Below are 16,647 nucleotides of genomic sequence, written 5' to 3'. Positions count from 1 at the left end.
CAATGCTTTGCAACATTATTTTCAAATAATATAATGACTCTAATGATGTAGTGCTTAAAGCATGACTCTTGTTTCCAAGTATGTTTGTGTTTCAACGCTACAAGTTGTTATTTACTGCTGTCATCCCTAGTGGAATCTGGATGATAGCTGTACAATGCACAAAATGAGATGGAGTTTTGAAAAAATTTCCTACATTTGTTAATTCATTTCAACGCTTAAATATTTGTATTTACCTTTGATAAGCATTTCCTCTCTCAGCATCACCCCAAAAACATGTCTTACAGTTCTGGCATTGCGTGAATTTTTCAGTATTAAGGTAAGTCTAGAATTGGTTGATCCAATCGAGAGGCAATGTGATCGTTTTTGTCAATTAATTATTTTAAAAAGCAACACAAACCTTTTCGTACACCAAATGTTCAATATCTTCCTTTTTAACTTCTATTACAACACCATTACAACTGTAACATCTTCCAAATAATTTTTCAGGAATAAATATAATTTTGAAATGATTGACCACTTCCAAGAGTTGTTCATACTTTCCTATCGATGTCAACCAATAATAATTATATGGTTTCTCTTCTTCGATCATCTCTGTTAATTCGTGTATTTCCTCTTCAATCTCCTCTTCAGTTTTAGGCTTCATTAATCGTTGTTGTATCAAACTTTTTACAACTTGTCTGTCTTTTAAAATCTCAAGCTTTTTCTTGTAGTTTTCTATTTTTTCTTTTTGTTGATTAATTTTTTGCAACAACTTGGTGGATCTGGTGATAATTATTCGATCTTGAGTCCGGGCCAAATATAATATATAGGAATCAGAGTATGATTTGCTGTATTCTGTGTCTACTCCAAGTTTTCTTAAATGACTTCCTACGCCACACAAAGATGCGTCTACAATGTACCGAGAATAATTCCCATAATTTTCATGACTTGGATTACTCGTGGTTGTACTGTTTTTCGGTTCATGATCACACGACTTGCTTTCGGAAGAAGTGCACGACGATGATTCTAACAACGTTGATTGTTGCATTTTTTAAAATGCAGTTTCATTCATCAGAATGGAAATGTTAGTTTAATCACATTATTAATATTCATTTAATTATTTAAATCAAACGATGAAATATTCTCATTATTTATTTGAAAAATTGAACAGCAGAAACACCCAACAAACCAACAATGGAAAGGAAGTAGATCAAGAATCCTGGTCCTCTCTTTTCGGGATAGCCAAGTCCATAAATCACTCTTCCAACGGCATAGGTTAAACCCAAAGAACCACTCAATTTATCATTTTGAGAAGTGAGAGCAGCCAACCACAAAGATGACAACAAAACTGGTAAGAATTCCAGACCGTTCATTTGAATGCGGTAAAGCTTTTCAAATTCAGGATGGCCTGTTTTGTTGTGGTGATCGTAAGTTTGATTAAATATCAATTTGAAATAATTCATGACAATTATCCAATAATAACAACGGTAACAATGATCGGTTTCAAAATCAGAATTTAGTACGTACCAGTAGTGGCTGGGGCCTTAACACCGTATTTAACTCGAGCTCCTCCGACTCTGAATCCAGTGTACAAGTATTGGACCAAATTGATGAGGGTTGCTGAGACGACGAGTGGGTATTGTTGAATGAGAGAAGTCATTTTGTTTGTTAAGTGAGAAAGGTTCATCAAACCTAGGAGCAGAAGGAAGCAGGTATACCGCATGAGTAATCAGAAAATAAGTGCGGTCAAAAATAAGACGTTTATCTACCATCGAAAAATACCGTCGATTAAAATACTGCTGGACGAATACGGATGGAGAATATCCCTGGTTAAAATACTGATGGATATTAACCATGGCATCAAGGACGACATAATACAACAGGGCAATTACATGTGCATAATACTGGTCATCAAAATACCGTCGGAAAAGTAAATGAGGAAAATACTGACCGACGAATATATGACATATTTTACTGCTCGACCAATACTGTCGGATGAAATACCACTGGCAAGATATGGACGGAGAATAATATTGACAAAATAATGATTGAAATTAATTATGATAACAACGACGGACAATACCTTCGGATTGGTTCGGATGAAAGTACCACGAATTATTTTCATCGATACTTTGTTGAATAAGACTTGTTGATTTTTGAAATATTTAGAAAATTAATATTTATTTACAAAAATTATAACAAAATGCAAATTGATTCAATTGCCACTTTAACCCAGATGGCAATGAATAGCAAATACAGCTACATTTAGACTTGACTTTGCTGATATCTATTGCTGATAGCATTAGTTGTGGAATGCATTTGAGGTGATACATATAGGAAACGTTATCCATGTGTTTCACTTCAAAGATCAAGGAACTAAGAACTACCTTATCAGTTACTTGTTTAACGAACGCAATGTTCATTTCTCCTTGATCCGTTTCAAATAGGACAAAAATGTCTTTTTCAAGCTTGAATTCTGGTTCTTTTGCTCTTGGTATCAATTTTCTGCATTGAGGATATTTTGTAAAAAGAGCTTTCATGACCATTTCTCGTTCAGAAGCCCTTTTTTCAAGCTGTTTTTTGTTACTTTTGTCATTGAATTGCTTGTACGTGGAATGTTTTAACTCATAGAGGAGAGTCCAAAACCAAGTAACATGACCAATATCATCGACATCCTCAAATATATGACAGCCTGCATGAAAGTTTGGAAATTTACACTTTTCGGATCCAAAACAGTTTCTATATGCAACTCGCCACGCTACATAGAGTTTCTCGGCTTCTTTTAAGTCGTGGTCTGTATGGTCAAACCGCAACAATCGAACAAAATACTGCAAATGTAAAATCCAACACTCATATAGTTTTTGTCTCTTCTCCAAAGTATTATCTGAATATTTGGTATTTAGGAATAGAAATTTGTACCAAATTGGAGCGCTTATTGCTATAAATTCAAGCATCTCTGTTCCGGATAGTTTGTCAATATCACTGTACATTGTAATCCTTTTGCCATTCGGCAACCTTTCTCTCTCACAAACATCCAAAAAATCGTCCATGATTGTTGAGTAATGAATTGCTTTCATTGTTCTTTTAAATTGGGTTCGAAAAGTTCCTTGGATCTCTAAATGGAAAAAATCAATTAAGGCTTTGTGAAATGCATCCACAGTATTAGGATATTTTAAAAAAGGATTATCTATGATATGCAGAACAGGTAATTCTCGTAATTTTTGCGTTATTTTCGCTTTAGATAATTTCAAATCTTTGAATTGCATTTCTTCCCATATTAAGGGTTTAAAACCCTTGTCCTTTGTTCTGTCATTTGATCTTAAATCGATGCTATTAATAACAGTGTTTGCTTCAAATATATTTCTTTTCTCGAAATGCGTGACATACTTTGGATCTTCTATCGTAGACGCTCCAAATAAACAATCTGGTGTTTTATGTTGATTATCATAAATTCCTTCACAACGGCTACATTCTTCTTTCATGAGTTGCAAGGAATACATCTTCTCGACTGTGTCCCATAAAAACCCTGCAACAACAATCTGAAATTTTCTAGACTCACCTGTAGAGGGATCTTCTATTTCAATTATCTCCCCATCAAGGTGATTAATTTCTTTCATCAAATGGCTTGTCATTGTCCAAAAATCGCAGTGAGTTTTTGAGAACCCAAGTAAGCTTATAGATTCAAGTTTTCTCATGAAGTCGCTATTGAAATTCAACAAACTTGAGTACACTCCACATGTTGATGTTGACTTTGTTCTGAATTTTACAAAATCGTCCACATATATCAGCATCACAAGAGGGAATATATCACTTTGACACTTCTCCAAAATTTTGTTGAATATTTTAGATTGAAATGGTTGCTTGGTTGCAAACTGTTGTTGATGCTTTTCTCGGTTGAGACATAATTGGTTGACCAAATACGGATCCATTAACATGTTTCGAATAGTATCTTGTACAGAGTAAAGGATGAAATTATCATTGAACTGCATGGGTTTTTGGGGATTCAAATTATTTCCTCTTGCTTTCAAGGTATCATAGCTCACAAATAATTTCATCAACTCAGGACGGTCTTTAAATGTTGATTTCAGCATTTGAATCATGAAATTATATGCTTGTTTAGAAATTCCAAAGTGATTGATTAACATAAAACAACATAATTCTTCAAAACTTTCAAAAGGGTGATCTTTAGGGAAGTGAAATTCTTGTTCATGCTCGCACGAGTGATTTGATACATATGGCATAGATTGTTTCAGTTTCTCAAAAAATTCAAATATTGGAAATGGTGTTTGTACTAAATTCTGCACGTCAGCAGTGAGAGCTTCTAAGTTCATCAATAAACCACCAATATCACAACCTTCCTCCATAACAACCACTCCTGTCGTTTTCTTGTTGTTTTTTTCGTCATCCATTTTATCCTCATGTTTGCGTTTTTTTAAAAACGAACACAAATGACCACAATGATTTTTGATGATATGAGAATAATAATGATCAAACTCTGTCGTTTGTTCGGAACAACACTTGAAAACGGGGTTCTGAGCTTCATCTTTGTTTGAACATCTTTTCATGTGTTTTAAAAAATTGGATGCATGAGAGTCGGAGAAGCAATCTTTGCAAAAAGGACAAGTGAAGTAAGTTGTGCCGCATGAAAAACAAGTGCATTTGATAGAGGGATTCAAGGTTTTACACTTTGCCGAATTATGGATATACAATTCCAAATCATGTACATTGCACTTGTGGCACATTCTCAAGGAAACCATGTCAAAGAATTTGGATTCGGCCTTGTTCTGAAGCATGATATTTTTTTTTGTAAAGAAAACGCTTCCTGTGCGCGCTCGATCTGAACTCGCTTACAAAAACTTCTCTCCAATAGTTTCAAAGTTGACCCGTTTAAATATTTTCAAAAATCAAAACAAAAAAAAACCAATCATAATGCCAACTGACACTGTAAGGGGTATCAAGAAGAAACGTAATCGAAAAAACATTTCTTATATAGCTCCATCATTAAATATAACACTTTTTCAAGAAAGCAAGCAATTCTTAACTCAGAACAACGCAAGGTTTGTTTCTTGTCAATATTTCTTGGTGATCATTTCTTTCCATGAAGCATCAAACAATGTTGTAAATTGAAATTTCATTCATTTCTCTCCCAAGTAAGTTGTAATGTTGTTCCTATAAATTTTAATTCTTCAGATCTGTTCTAATCCCCAAACACAAGAGCAAAAGCTTCAACTTTCAGACACAGTGGTTACTCATGTTAAAACATTTTGTTCAAGTCTTCCAAACTATAGTATTCTTTCAGATTGTGATAAATCCCAGGTAGATGAAATAGTAAGTTGTGTTTGTTATTTGTTTGACTAAATTTCACAACAATCGTTTTTAGTTGATAAAGATATGCAGGAAACATATAAGTCAAATATTTGTGAACGCAAAAAAGAAGGCGAAACTTCGTAGAAGATCTGGAGTCTCAAAAAGCAAAAATTCAGACAACCTTTTTGACTTTGAAAACGACGAAGATGTGTATGACATCAATTCTGAGGAATATAAATTGTATCAAGAGCATTTACGTAAATCATCATCAGCGAAAATGAGACGCTCAAGACCTGTCAACCCTGCCAACGTTGTTGAGTTGTAAATTATGATGCCAATAAAATTTAAAATGCATTTGCAATAACAATTTTAAATCAAATATTGAACCAAAAAAATTTCAAATTGAATTAAAATAAAATAAGAAGATTTCTATCATTATCGTCGATAGTAACAGCCACAGGTGTTGTGGTAGGTTATTTCAACAGTATTTCCGTCGTTATTTCGTTCATTAAACCTCCATTATTAGAATATTTAACATGATGCTTCTTCCGGCTGTATTTTGTGTCTTGGTGGATTCTTTTCGTCAGTAACTCCCGACAGTATTTTTTATCTCGAGTTTTACCGTCGGCTGTACCTGCGGAAACAAGCTTGAATCACCTTCGAAATAACAGACCGCAATAAGGAGACACTACTTATGCACAATATGCATTCAATAAGCTTCATTTACTACCGACGATAACTATGTAAAATACAGACGCGATTCTCTGCTCCTAGGAAGGGTTGCGATTCAAATCATTTTCATCTGTGCAATTTGTACGTGCGCAGGATAATAAACAATGAACGGAAGAAAGCATTAATAACCAATTTGATTTTGCTTTGAAAGAGCTCTAGGGCACTTACTATTACGTGTACAAGCCTGGAAGGTTTTCAACCAACAATCCTTAATATTTGGGTTCAACGCGTGTGCATGAGTTTGAAAAAATACAGGGATGGGTTTATTGAAAAATAAACAAATAAAAGGTACTCAATTGTCCGACGATAGTGGTGTAGATGTTGTGGCGGAGTTGAGTTCGCCAGGCTGACTGCTAAATGCTTCCCAAGCAGGCATGAGTTTGAAAAAATGTCTCTGACAACCACACCATCACCTGTTCGCGTCGTTGTTGCGAGCACGAATCCAGTCAAAGTAAATTGTGTCAAGGAGGCGTTTTCAAAAGTATTTACTCCAACTAGGAATGATCACACAGATGATTCTCCTCTTGTGTTCATTTCAATGTCTGTTCCTTCTGAAGTCTCGGACCAGCCTCAAACAATTTCGGAAACGTTGAAAGGAGCAACTAACAGAGCTCACAATGCCAGAAAAGAATTCATGAAGAGAGAAAATCTTTCATCGGATGATCTTTATCATCAATTAATTTATTTCGTCGGAATTGAAGGAGGAATAGAAGATGAAGGAAATTACCAAGTGGTTTCATGTGCCTGCTGCGTAGTGATTGAATCAATTAGTGGATATGTTTCTCATGCCAAAACATCATCGTTTTATTTACCTCCAGAAATTGTGAGATTATTGAGGCAAGGAATGGAGTTAGGTCATGCCAATGATCTTGTTTTTAATAAGACCAATTCAAAACATGAAACAGGAGCTGTTGGATTGTTGTCCAGAGAAATTGTGACTCGTTCATCGTATTATGAACAAGCTTTAATATTGGCTTTAATTCCATTCATGAATAGAGAAATGTATGAATTGGATAAAAAGCATGAACAATAGAGCATATTTATTCTTTGTCGATAGAAACCTTGATAGAAATTACGTATCATTACTCGATCAAGTTGTTTCCCAAAAGGAACTCCACATAATCCATATGAATGAAAATTGATAATAGTGTTATCCCACCATTCGAGTAACAACAAAAAAAAATGGCTCAATATCATCAATCAAGAGTCGTCGTTGATAACTCTTTGGAGCAGGTACTGAATCAAAAAACCTCTTCATCTTCACTTACAATCAGTAGAGAAACCTATGATTTATATTGCTGTTTACTAAACAGTGCTGCTCACAGTCATCGATCGGAGAGCATTCTGACTCCATTTCCGAGCGCTTTTATCAAGAATTCAAGAAAAGATTATGATCGATTACGAGAAGTATTATCGGTCATGCCATCATGCGATAAAGTTTTTGTAGAACCATTTTGTCAAGACGGAAACAATATCACATTTACTTACAATACCGATGAAGATTTGTCTCAATCAATTTTAGAATTGATGCGACATGCTTACAAAAATCAAGAAAAAATTTCTTTAGAAGAACTCAGAGATGCATTCGAATTTATTTTGAAAAAGCAACACAACAAGAAATTTGAAGTACACTATGTATCCTATCAACAATATTTGAAAAGTAACAACAAACCATTATTACTGAAACCAGATCACATTTTTGAACTGCGATATAGGAATAACGATTTTGACCACAGCAGTACTGATTTTTATACTGGATTTCATGGAAGCTCTATTGAGAATTTTTTTTCAATCATAACAAACTCGTTACAGAATATGTCTGGTACTTCACAAATGAAGACTGGAAATGCATTTGGGGACGGAGTATATCTTTGTGAAGATTTGAGAGTGGCGCGTGACTTCTCAAAAGGTGGTGTCATCAGTTGGGCGAACTCAAAGCTTGGAAGTCATTTATCAGCAGTTGTTCAATGCAAAGTGGTTGGCAAGAAAGAATATGCAATGAAGACTTCTTCCAGCGACGAAAACAGATATTTAATTGTACAAAATAGTGGTGATTTAAGAATTCAGTATGTCCTTATCTTTTCACACTTCAAAGATGAAAATGAACTGAAAAGATCCCACAACTTTTCACGTGGAATGATTTACTTTTATATTATCCTACTGATTGCAGTAATTGTTGGAAATTATTGGAAAGATATTAAGAGAGAGCTCAAGCGATTCTCCTCATAAATTCTCATGAACGTTACTCAAGAAACGATGGCATTCATGTTACTTGTTCTTTTCTCTTTCCGCAACAATTCTATTTCGCTCTTCCACAATTTCTTTCCATAATTGTTCTCGTTCTTTTTTCGTCTTCTTTTCAGCTCTATCCAGAGCTCTTTTAAAAGGAGGAGATTGCTCCTTCAAATATTCTAAAAGCCATTGTACTGCAAACCATGTGATAACAAACAAAAGAGGATATACGATTAGCTTTTCATACCATTCAAAATCGACTTTTGTTTCAGCAAGTTTTACATAATCTTCATATTGTTTGTCAATCACTTTTTTCTTCTTTTCAAATAATTCATAATCAAAATTCTTGTCATTCTTTAATTCTTGTAAATCCAGTTTTTTAATTTCTTGTATTTCCGAGCTTTCTGTTTCCTTAATTTCTTTTGTGTTTAATAATTTCATAGTCGTGTGTATTGTCATTCCATCCGAAAAATTGAAGTTTTGAAACAGAGAACTCGTTCCGAAAATATTACTCGAGAAACATAAATTTTTCAATACCATTGAAGATTGGTTCTTCACGATGATGATTGTTTTGACATTCCCGGTGGAGAGTGTTCGGGTGAAGTGTATGTTGGATGTGCTTCGAAGCATTTTTTTACAATTATTTAACATTGGTCATAAAAACAAAATGTCTGATAGTGTTCCTCCTCTCTCTGCAATGGATGAAACACATTCGATCAGCCCCGAGAAAATTGTTGAATCTAATTTGGAAATTCACAAATATTGTGTAGAATATTTAAATGAAGAAAAGATTTACATTTTGGTGATCATCAACTCAACGAATCAAGCTTGGGTGTGGGTTGGATCTCAAGAAGCTCCCACTTTTAAATATCTTTCTATTGCCATGCAATCTAAATTGGTAAGTGTTGGATTCCGATGAAAATGTAAAACTTGAACATGAACCATAGTCTCCGACACCAATTTGTACTTCTGTTATTGGACATTCATCAATGGGCCTTCCTTCTATTAGCTCTAGTATTGCGGAGAGGCTCACCATGAAATTCAAACGAGTTTTCATTGTGAGTTATAATTTGAAGGAAGATCAAGATGGACAATTACAATTATTTGCAGAAAAGAATGTATTTGATATTTTCAAAAAACTGCTCAATTAAATTATTATTATTAATCCTTTAGTAATACTTTTATCACCACTTATTTCTTGTTTCCATATTCCTTTTCCCATCTTTCAATATATTCTGGTTTATAGGTTGGAAGTTTACGCTCGACCATAGAGTCAAAGGCCTTGGACTTTGTTCCTGAGAGAGCGGTTCCAGCTTTCTGTTCGGATTTAAATGTTCAATTTAAAATAAATTCATCGTTATCATAACAAGAGAATTATGCATGATTTTTGAGTTAATGTTTCATCAGGTTACAGATCATCATGTCATCATACAATTTTTGATATTACCATAAATTGGTTTGCAAATGTTGGTTGCCATCACTCATTTTCAACGCCCGATTCACTTACATCAACAATCCACTCATTCACAGCAGCCAATCCCACAATAGTAACACCACTGAGCAAGAACAATGAAAAAGGGTTATAGTGTTTCAATGTATCCTTCCAAGCCATGGTGGTCAATCTTTGATACCACGATGGTGAGGCTTTACCAAAAGGTCCATTGTTCACTTCTCTCATTTTTAAATTGTTTTCATCATTAAAACAAAAATGAAAGCAACGTTGCTTGGCACAACAAGCATAACACCTCTGACGAGGAATGCCTCTCGAGTTTTATTCCATCATCATCACCAACAAACCACTACTTCATCATGTCTATTTTATTCTAAAAGTTTGATGAATTTAGCACCAACATCTAAAAATACGGCTGCAACTCCAGCTGCTTTGAGTCAAACACGTATGGAATGGAAGCAAGGAATATTATCGGACGGCACCGTTTTCTACAAACATCCTACATGGGAGGAATTGGTTGCTGAAAAACAAAGAAGAATTGAAATGACAAAGAATAATTCCATTCAAGGAACACTCACAGCAGAGCAAATTCAAGTAGCTAGACATTTGCACGAGCAAGACCCAGAGAAATATACATCAGCAGCATTGGCTGCCATGTTCCGTGTTAAACCAATCTATGTAGCACAAGTAATTGACAGAATGGCAGTACAAAGCGATAGAGTGAGATGGAAGGCTAAGAAGGACATTTATTTGCTTAGGAAACAAAATAGAAATAGACCAAGAAAAGGTACTAAGGAGTATCATGACAAGTACTGAAAACTTTTCAATTAAACAATGTTACATTAATTTTCATGGATAATTTATTGAAATATATACATTCTCTAGGTTTTTTTCACGGTTTTACTTAAAAAACTGAGAGTTGGTCGTAGTAATCGATTTCCTCCTGATCCAGATGAATCATTTCTGGATGTGGTCGAATTAAGTCGTTTAGGAAGAGACGACGAAAGGTCTGTTGATGTTAAAACAGGTTTTGACAAACTATTGGGGGCGGTAAAGCTTGATCTCAATGCGCTTCGTTCAGCCATGTTTGTAAAAATTGTGTTTTCCTGATCCTCCTCTTTTGGCCTGCTTTTAGGCGCCGACGAAGGTCGTTTCTTTGTGCCGAGCGGATCATTCTTAAGAGTACTACTTATTGTGGGTTGAAGAAGGGTGGATGAATTGGGTCGAGAAATTGTTGGCGTGGTTTTTGTTACACCTGGTGACATGGAACGTTTGTCTCGAGCTGCTTTGATGAAGAGTGGTGTGTCTGTGGCGAGAGAGCCAGTGTAAGCATAGTTATTGGATGAAAGCGATTCTTCCACAGTCTTAGAGGCTCTGTGAGAATAATTAGAATAGATTGTGACGTTATTGGATTCCTCTTCCGTTGGTTCGTTTCGTTTTGGTGGCGTTGGCTTTCTAAACTTCATTGGGGCGTGAATGACTGGGGTGTTTGATTGAGGCTTGGCTCCTGCAGAGGTTGATGAGAATGAATTTGGCCGTTTTCTGTTGGATTGAGAGGCAGCAACTGTGGAGGTGTTTGTTGGCTGCGAGCTTGGTTTTTTCTTTCGCTTCTTTTTTAACTCCTCCTCATCCATGCTTGAAACAGAGCTTAGCTCAGAAATAGTATCGGAAATTGTATCTTTAAATGATGTTGCTTTAGAATCCAATGTTGCTGATTGTAGTGTTGTAGTTGTTGCTGAAGTTGATGGTGTCGTATTTGCAGTTTTGGTTACAGGGGTAAACAACGAATTGTTTGCAGTCAAACTCTTTGGTTCTACCTGTGTTAAAATTTGCAATCCGTCATTATCCAGTGAATCATCAAGAGAATTTGTTTCTGGATCAATGAGTGAAAGACTTCGTGGTTTAGAATCCATTATTCGTGGAACCTCTTGCTGTGGTTTTGTCTCTTTGTTTTCTACTGTTTGTGGCTGAGATGGAGGAGAAATAATCTCTGTAGAAGGCAGTACTTCATTCTTAGTTGTTGGGACAGCGACTGTTTGAGATGCTTGTACAGAAAATTGTGATGATAATTGATGTTGCAGAACAACTTTTACCCTCAGAATGCCTTTGATTGGGACCTTTTCTTTAGTTTTAGGATCGATGGTGGAGACCAGGTGTCTACTCCCAGGAGGCTCCTCTCTAAGGGAAATGGTCAATTTTTTCCTAGCGTTTTTCTTTGGGGGAGGAGGCAATGGTTCGGTCAAGGGTAGACTGTTGAGGTACTTTTTTATGATGAGTTAGCTGTAAATAGTACACACAAATTACTTACAGTGTTTTTTAGCAACATTTGATGAATTTCCTCTTCAGTGTTGCAAGGTAATTCTGTAGAAAATATGTCTCTGGTTGCATTGTTTTTTCGTGCAAAGTCTTTCAGCTGTCGCAAAAGTAGTTCTTAATTCGCATGTCTGGATGAGCTACTTGCATGAAGGCCAGAGTACTTTCCAGAGACCATCCATATTTGTAAATAAAGTATGCAGCAATAATAACACATGATCTCGAATTTCCGTGGAGTGATTGAACCAGCACACATTCTCCTTTTTCAAATGCTTGGTCTATAAAATTTGAAACTCGTGTAATATTTCTATCTCTACTGTCCAGAAGTACTGTAGTTGGAACATCCCTCCATGGAAAAGTCAAATACTCGACTCCGTGCTCTGCGAAAATGTTTGCTGCCTCCAATCCGGCACAATTTACAATATGACTGACTTTGTTTGAAAACAGAAATTCATCATCTTGGGCTGCAATAGAATTTCCAACAAAAAGCCCATCCATAATTCGGACGGCTAACAGAAGACTTGGGCCAGGTGTTTCCACTGGCACAAAAGAGGGTTGTTGTTGAGTTCCAAAAACTCTAGAGTTGGTTATTGTATGGGAAAACAAGCCGCTCCCTCCGTAATCGGAGGCATTACCATTCGGCGTTTTTGCTAAAAGACTATTCATCCAATGATGTTATGTTTTCTGGAGCCACTTTATGATTCGCTCTTACAAATCCTCCTATTTAATGATATCGAGATATGATGATGATGATGATAAGGAGATTGATTGCTGGCAAATCCTTAATGTTGAGCTTATTTTTTCTCTGAATCTCTACAATTCAGAGAATTGGCGGTTTAAATTTTTTTGCTGTGTTCAAACAAAATGTTTTCTAGGCATCAAGCTTCACGGATCGAGTTATCGCAAGATGACGTTGCAGAATTTGAGAGAACCATGCAAGAGGTAGAGGAAGAATTGGCCAACGCGATGGGAGGTACCAACGAAGATCAACAACAAATGAACTTACAAGGTGATTTTGTGATGGAAACAGGTAGCAATCATCATGTTTCCACCGATGTTAGAATCGGATACTCTCAACAAGAGTCATCACGGAGATATTAATTTTTAAACTTTTTATCATCACGTCCCTAAATCAGCATCTGCTAAACTGGAAAATTTTTTGAAATAATTGTTAGCAATTAATTTATTATTATAATTAACAATTGTTTGATTGTTGTTGCAACTTGTTTTGAATCAATCCAACAATGAATTCAGCGTTATTATTAAGATCCAATATTGTACAGTTTTGCTTTTCAAAAACTATTTCAGGTTTGTAACTTTCCACAGCTTCGTCTAGACATACTTGAAAAATTTCACAATCTACATTTTCTTGTACTTTCTTATCAGCATAACCTCTCTTTTGCAAGCGTTGGAACAAAATATTTGTTTCACATCGAAGAACAATCACATAATCAATCCACCGTTCAGGAAATAATTCACTGCTATGATAATCCAGAATGTAGCCTTTTTCCATATCGGATAACTGCTCTTCCAAGTAGTCTAACAATTTATCTTCATCCAAGACATGTGTATCTCTTTCTTCATCGTATTCTTCGAGGAATTGTTCCTTCTTTGCAATTTCGGAAACGTTTAAATAGACATAATTCGTGAGATTAAATTTTTCTTTTAGAGAGTTAATAACAGCTTCTGATAGGATTGTCTTTCCAACTCCGGGAGTGCCTGGTAATATGAGCAATGTTATTAGCTTGAAGTTCTGCGCTTACCTGTTAGGAGAATGTTGGGGTATCTACGAAGAGAGGGTGAAGTTTGCATTTTTTATTTGAACTGCCTCTTCGTTGGCAAACGCCACAAATACTTTTTTGAAGACTTGGTCATAATCTGGCCAGGTTGTTTGCTTGAAACTCGGGGGATTGAAGCACGAACCAAAAGGTGTAATCCGATGATAGCTCAGCTGGTAGAGCATGGGACTGTAGCAAGCTAGTCATCCTGTGGTCGGCGGTTCGATTCCGTCTCATCGGAACCTTTTGATTATTGTTAATTGGGTTTTTGGATGTCACAACAAAAGCTGAACCAGAAATGATGAAACTAATGGAGAAATACATCTACAATCTTTTATTACACACTTTCATCAATGATATCAGTTGGTGGACGGGTGGTCTTGTGATTTGGTTCCTGTCTTCCTTCATGATGCTCCTCTTCATGCTCTGGGCGATGATGGCTTTCTGGGGCTCTAGTGATAGTTGTGTTGGCTTGCTCATCTTCCTCTTCGTATTCCATGTCTGCAAATACATAGAAGAGCTTGCATGCTGTGTTACCAGCATTTCCCATGGAATAGGCATTGTGAGGTGGTACATGCAATACACATCCTCGTTTCAGGAGAACGGGAGGATTTGTGTGAACTCTTACAGAAACACTTCCACTTAAGCAGTAAAATATTTCAGAGTGGATACCAGTGTCCGTACTTGGCTTCACCTGTCCCGGCTGAATGATGAGTGTACCTGTAGAAATTCCCTTGTCATTGAGTAAACTGAACATGGTCATGTGAGGCTTAGCGGTTGAGTTAGCTGGAAGAATGTCAGTTGAGAAGCCAATTTCAGAACCATCTTTGTTGAACCTGAAATTTGTTTCCATTACCATTTCAGGAGTGGCAGCTATTTTGACCTTTTCTTCTTCATAATTTTCATTGATCACATCAAAAACTCCTTGTCTTAATGAAACAATTGCATATTCTTCAGAGACTTTGGCTTTCTTCTTGGATGCCTGTGGTGCTTTTGATTTTGCTGGAGGATTTTTCACAAGAGGTCTAATCTTGCTCAATTTTCCAGTTTCTTCAGCGATAGGTCTCTCATTTTGCCAAAATCTACAGGGAGTAGTAAGACGAGGTCTCAATTTTTCAGGTACAGTATTTTCTATTGTAAGATCATGCTTCAATCCATGGGCAACAACTTTTTCTTGTTGAGAGGTGACCAAGTCTACTGTGGCCAATGTATTATCCATGGTCGTATTCAGGTCTACTGTATCTTGCTCCTCATATTCTGGATAGTCTTGATCTACTCTTTCCATCTCTTCTTCTACTTCTTTTGCCAAATCATCATCTAAATCATCATCATGCAGATCTATCCTTTCTCTGGGAATATACTTTTCAGAAATATATGATTGCTCCAAGGGTTGTGAGAAATAATCAGCTTCATCTTGATACAAATCAACCCGACCACTAGGTAAACTGAACCGAGGTGTTGGAGTTGCATCATATGCGCTGTCAGTATCCTCATAATCTGATTGTGATTTTTGTCGTCTGGCCTTTTCTATTCTTCTCGCTTCTCGTTCATCCTCATCTGATTCTTCTTGCTCTTCTGGCTCCTCTTCTTCATTAGCCTCTGATTCTTCTGCTCTTCTTCCTGTGATACGCCTTGAGACTTTCTAGACCTTTGACTCGAGAATGCTCTGTCTTCATTTTCTTCTCGTGAATATTTAGTCTTCTTCTGTTGAGAGCTAAAAATCTCTTCATTCAACAACGCATCCTGGTCTTGTTCGGTTTCAAATCCCACAGTATTTCCCAGTCCAATATCATTTCCAAAGTCTATTGGTTCTGAATATGTGATTGTGTTAGGCGAACTTGCTAGCTTGTTTATATCCTCCAGAATGGATTTATCTTGTTCCGTTTCTTTTGTAGTAATTTTAGATATTTCTAGTTGCTTTTTGGGAGTATCTACATGTTGTCTAATTTTTACAGTTGATTTTGTTGCAGGCTTAGATGTAGCTACTTTTACAGAACCTCCATCTTCAGAAGTTGATGTGACTTCCTCCATATGTTCTTCGATGTCTTGACGTGTTGAAACAGCAAGTTCTTCCTCGGGTGACTGTTCTTCTTCACTTGATGAAAAAACGGATTGTCCAGTCTTTGAACTGATCATACTCATACCACTGTCACTGTCACGAACAGTTAAAATGGATGATGATAACACTGAATTATCATCATCTTTTGATTGAGCTTGATTTAAATAGTAGTAAGTGTTAACTTCAAAAAAATCCAAAGGATTGTCGGAGGCTACGGGGATTAATCTCTGTCCTGAACGTTTTCCAATTTGATGATTTGCTAAAACATCATCAAAGGATTCTCTAGGACGTTCTCGTGGAACAAATTCTGTTCCTGGTCTTTTGTGTGCTTGCATAAGAAGACGTCTCGGAATTCTTCCATCAGATGATGAAGCGTTTGTTGAAGTGGGGGGAGGCATTAATCCACCTGTTGTAGTTGTGTTTTGCTGTTGATCGTGAGTAGCATGGTTGTTGGAAGAACCAACCGCAGCTCCTCTTGTTCCATCAACACTATTCGGTTGGTTTTGCATTTTTTTTTAAAAAAAAAATACTTTCAGCGCACTTTCCAATATGATTGCTTCCTCACAGGGCAGAGACGACCATCACTCGGATCTTGCCGAATTATCAACACAGCAACAAGAATCAGAGCAGCAAAGTGGAGACAATCAAACATCTTCTTCTTTCAGAAAAAGGCTGTTGAAAGAGGTTGGCTCTCTCCCGAAAACGGAAATGGCATTGATGCTTTGGCACGTGTCGAGTTTTTGAATCAAATTCCTGGTGAAAAACAAGTAAAATTTGTTCCGTGCATAAAGGGAGTG

The 16,647-nt window shown here is 36.4% G+C and overlaps 14 protein-coding genes across 14 annotated transcripts; 5 read left to right on the top strand and 9 right to left on the bottom strand.

Moving 5' to 3' along the window:
• Nucleotides 1-107: 107 nt before the first annotated feature.
• On the bottom strand, nucleotides 108-1,027 carry C9374_006129 (uncharacterized protein; the record flags this gene model as incomplete). The annotated part of the gene is made up of 3 exons (XM_044695955.1): nucleotides 108-189; nucleotides 234-322; nucleotides 398-1,027. 3 exons carry the CDS (start codon nucleotides 1,025-1,027, stop codon nucleotides 108-110), a joined length of 801 nt encoding a protein of 266 aa, XP_044547424.1.
• A 103-nt stretch (nucleotides 1,028-1,130) lies between these two features.
• Nucleotides 1,131-1,639, bottom strand: C9374_006128 (uncharacterized protein; the record flags this gene model as incomplete). Its single annotated transcript, XM_044695954.1, has 2 exons — nucleotides 1,131-1,387; nucleotides 1,507-1,639. The coding sequence occupies 2 exons, from the start codon at nucleotides 1,637-1,639 to the stop codon at nucleotides 1,131-1,133; spliced, it is 390 nt and encodes a 129-aa protein (XP_044547423.1).
• A 520-nt stretch (nucleotides 1,640-2,159) lies between these two features.
• Nucleotides 2,160-4,388, bottom strand: C9374_006127 (uncharacterized protein; the record flags this gene model as incomplete). Its single annotated transcript, XM_044695953.1, has 1 exon — nucleotides 2,160-4,388. One exon carries the CDS (start codon nucleotides 4,386-4,388, stop codon nucleotides 2,160-2,162), a length of 2,229 nt encoding a protein of 742 aa, XP_044547422.1.
• Nucleotides 4,389-6,406: 2,018 nt separating this feature from the next.
• Nucleotides 6,407-7,051, top strand: C9374_006126 (uncharacterized protein; the record flags this gene model as incomplete). The annotated part of the gene is made up of 1 exon (XM_044695952.1): nucleotides 6,407-7,051. One exon carries the CDS (start codon nucleotides 6,407-6,409, stop codon nucleotides 7,049-7,051), a length of 645 nt encoding a protein of 214 aa, XP_044547421.1.
• A 149-nt stretch (nucleotides 7,052-7,200) lies between these two features.
• C9374_006125 (uncharacterized protein) lies at nucleotides 7,201-8,247 on the top strand (the record flags this gene model as incomplete). The annotated part of the gene is made up of 1 exon (XM_044695951.1): nucleotides 7,201-8,247. The coding sequence occupies one exon, from the start codon at nucleotides 7,201-7,203 to the stop codon at nucleotides 8,245-8,247; it is 1,047 nt and encodes a 348-aa protein (XP_044547420.1).
• Nucleotides 8,248-8,286: 39 nt separating this feature from the next.
• On the bottom strand, nucleotides 8,287-8,691 carry C9374_006124 (uncharacterized protein; the record flags this gene model as incomplete). The annotated part of the gene is made up of 1 exon (XM_044695950.1): nucleotides 8,287-8,691. One exon carries the CDS (start codon nucleotides 8,689-8,691, stop codon nucleotides 8,287-8,289), a length of 405 nt encoding a protein of 134 aa, XP_044547419.1.
• A 226-nt stretch (nucleotides 8,692-8,917) lies between these two features.
• On the top strand, nucleotides 8,918-9,401 carry C9374_006123 (uncharacterized protein; the record flags this gene model as incomplete). The annotated part of the gene is made up of 2 exons (XM_044695949.1): nucleotides 8,918-9,148; nucleotides 9,198-9,401. 2 exons carry the CDS (start codon nucleotides 8,918-8,920, stop codon nucleotides 9,399-9,401), a joined length of 435 nt encoding a protein of 144 aa, XP_044547418.1.
• Nucleotides 9,402-9,441: 40 nt separating this feature from the next.
• On the bottom strand, nucleotides 9,442-9,862 carry C9374_006122 (uncharacterized protein; the record flags this gene model as incomplete). Its single annotated transcript, XM_044695948.1, has 2 exons — nucleotides 9,442-9,567; nucleotides 9,758-9,862. 2 exons carry the CDS (start codon nucleotides 9,860-9,862, stop codon nucleotides 9,442-9,444), a joined length of 231 nt encoding a protein of 76 aa, XP_044547417.1.
• Nucleotides 9,863-9,958: 96 nt separating this feature from the next.
• Nucleotides 9,959-10,516, top strand: C9374_006121 (uncharacterized protein; the record flags this gene model as incomplete). The annotated part of the gene is made up of 1 exon (XM_044695947.1): nucleotides 9,959-10,516. One exon carries the CDS (start codon nucleotides 9,959-9,961, stop codon nucleotides 10,514-10,516), a length of 558 nt encoding a protein of 185 aa, XP_044547416.1.
• A 65-nt stretch (nucleotides 10,517-10,581) lies between these two features.
• C9374_006120 (uncharacterized protein) lies at nucleotides 10,582-12,026 on the bottom strand (the record flags this gene model as incomplete). Its single annotated transcript, XM_044695946.1, has 2 exons — nucleotides 10,582-11,961; nucleotides 12,009-12,026. The coding sequence occupies 2 exons, from the start codon at nucleotides 12,024-12,026 to the stop codon at nucleotides 10,582-10,584; spliced, it is 1,398 nt and encodes a 465-aa protein (XP_044547415.1).
• An 83-nt stretch (nucleotides 12,027-12,109) lies between these two features.
• C9374_006119 (uncharacterized protein) lies at nucleotides 12,110-12,679 on the bottom strand (the record flags this gene model as incomplete). Its single annotated transcript, XM_044695944.1, has 1 exon — nucleotides 12,110-12,679. One exon carries the CDS (start codon nucleotides 12,677-12,679, stop codon nucleotides 12,110-12,112), a length of 570 nt encoding a protein of 189 aa, XP_044547414.1.
• A 198-nt stretch (nucleotides 12,680-12,877) lies between these two features.
• C9374_006118 (uncharacterized protein) lies at nucleotides 12,878-13,114 on the top strand (the record flags this gene model as incomplete). The annotated part of the gene is made up of 1 exon (XM_044695943.1): nucleotides 12,878-13,114. One exon carries the CDS (start codon nucleotides 12,878-12,880, stop codon nucleotides 13,112-13,114), a length of 237 nt encoding a protein of 78 aa, XP_044547413.1.
• A 94-nt stretch (nucleotides 13,115-13,208) lies between these two features.
• On the bottom strand, nucleotides 13,209-13,825 carry C9374_006117 (uncharacterized protein; the record flags this gene model as incomplete). Its single annotated transcript, XM_044695942.1, has 2 exons — nucleotides 13,209-13,732; nucleotides 13,777-13,825. 2 exons carry the CDS (start codon nucleotides 13,823-13,825, stop codon nucleotides 13,209-13,211), a joined length of 573 nt encoding a protein of 190 aa, XP_044547412.1.
• A 303-nt stretch (nucleotides 13,826-14,128) lies between these two features.
• C9374_006116 (uncharacterized protein) lies at nucleotides 14,129-16,359 on the bottom strand (the record flags this gene model as incomplete). The annotated part of the gene is made up of 2 exons (XM_044695941.1): nucleotides 14,129-15,236; nucleotides 15,440-16,359. The coding sequence occupies 2 exons, from the start codon at nucleotides 16,357-16,359 to the stop codon at nucleotides 14,129-14,131; spliced, it is 2,028 nt and encodes a 675-aa protein (XP_044547411.1).
• Between the last annotated feature and the right edge of the window lie 288 nt (nucleotides 16,360-16,647).

This window comes from Naegleria lovaniensis (assembly GCF_003324165.1).
Source record: "Naegleria lovaniensis strain ATCC 30569 chromosome Unknown tig026, whole genome shotgun sequence".
In the NCBI taxonomy this organism is placed as follows: Eukaryota; Heterolobosea; class Eutetramitea; order Acrasida; family Naegleriidae; genus Naegleria; species Naegleria lovaniensis.
This window is presented reverse-complemented; position numbering and strand designations above follow the sequence as displayed.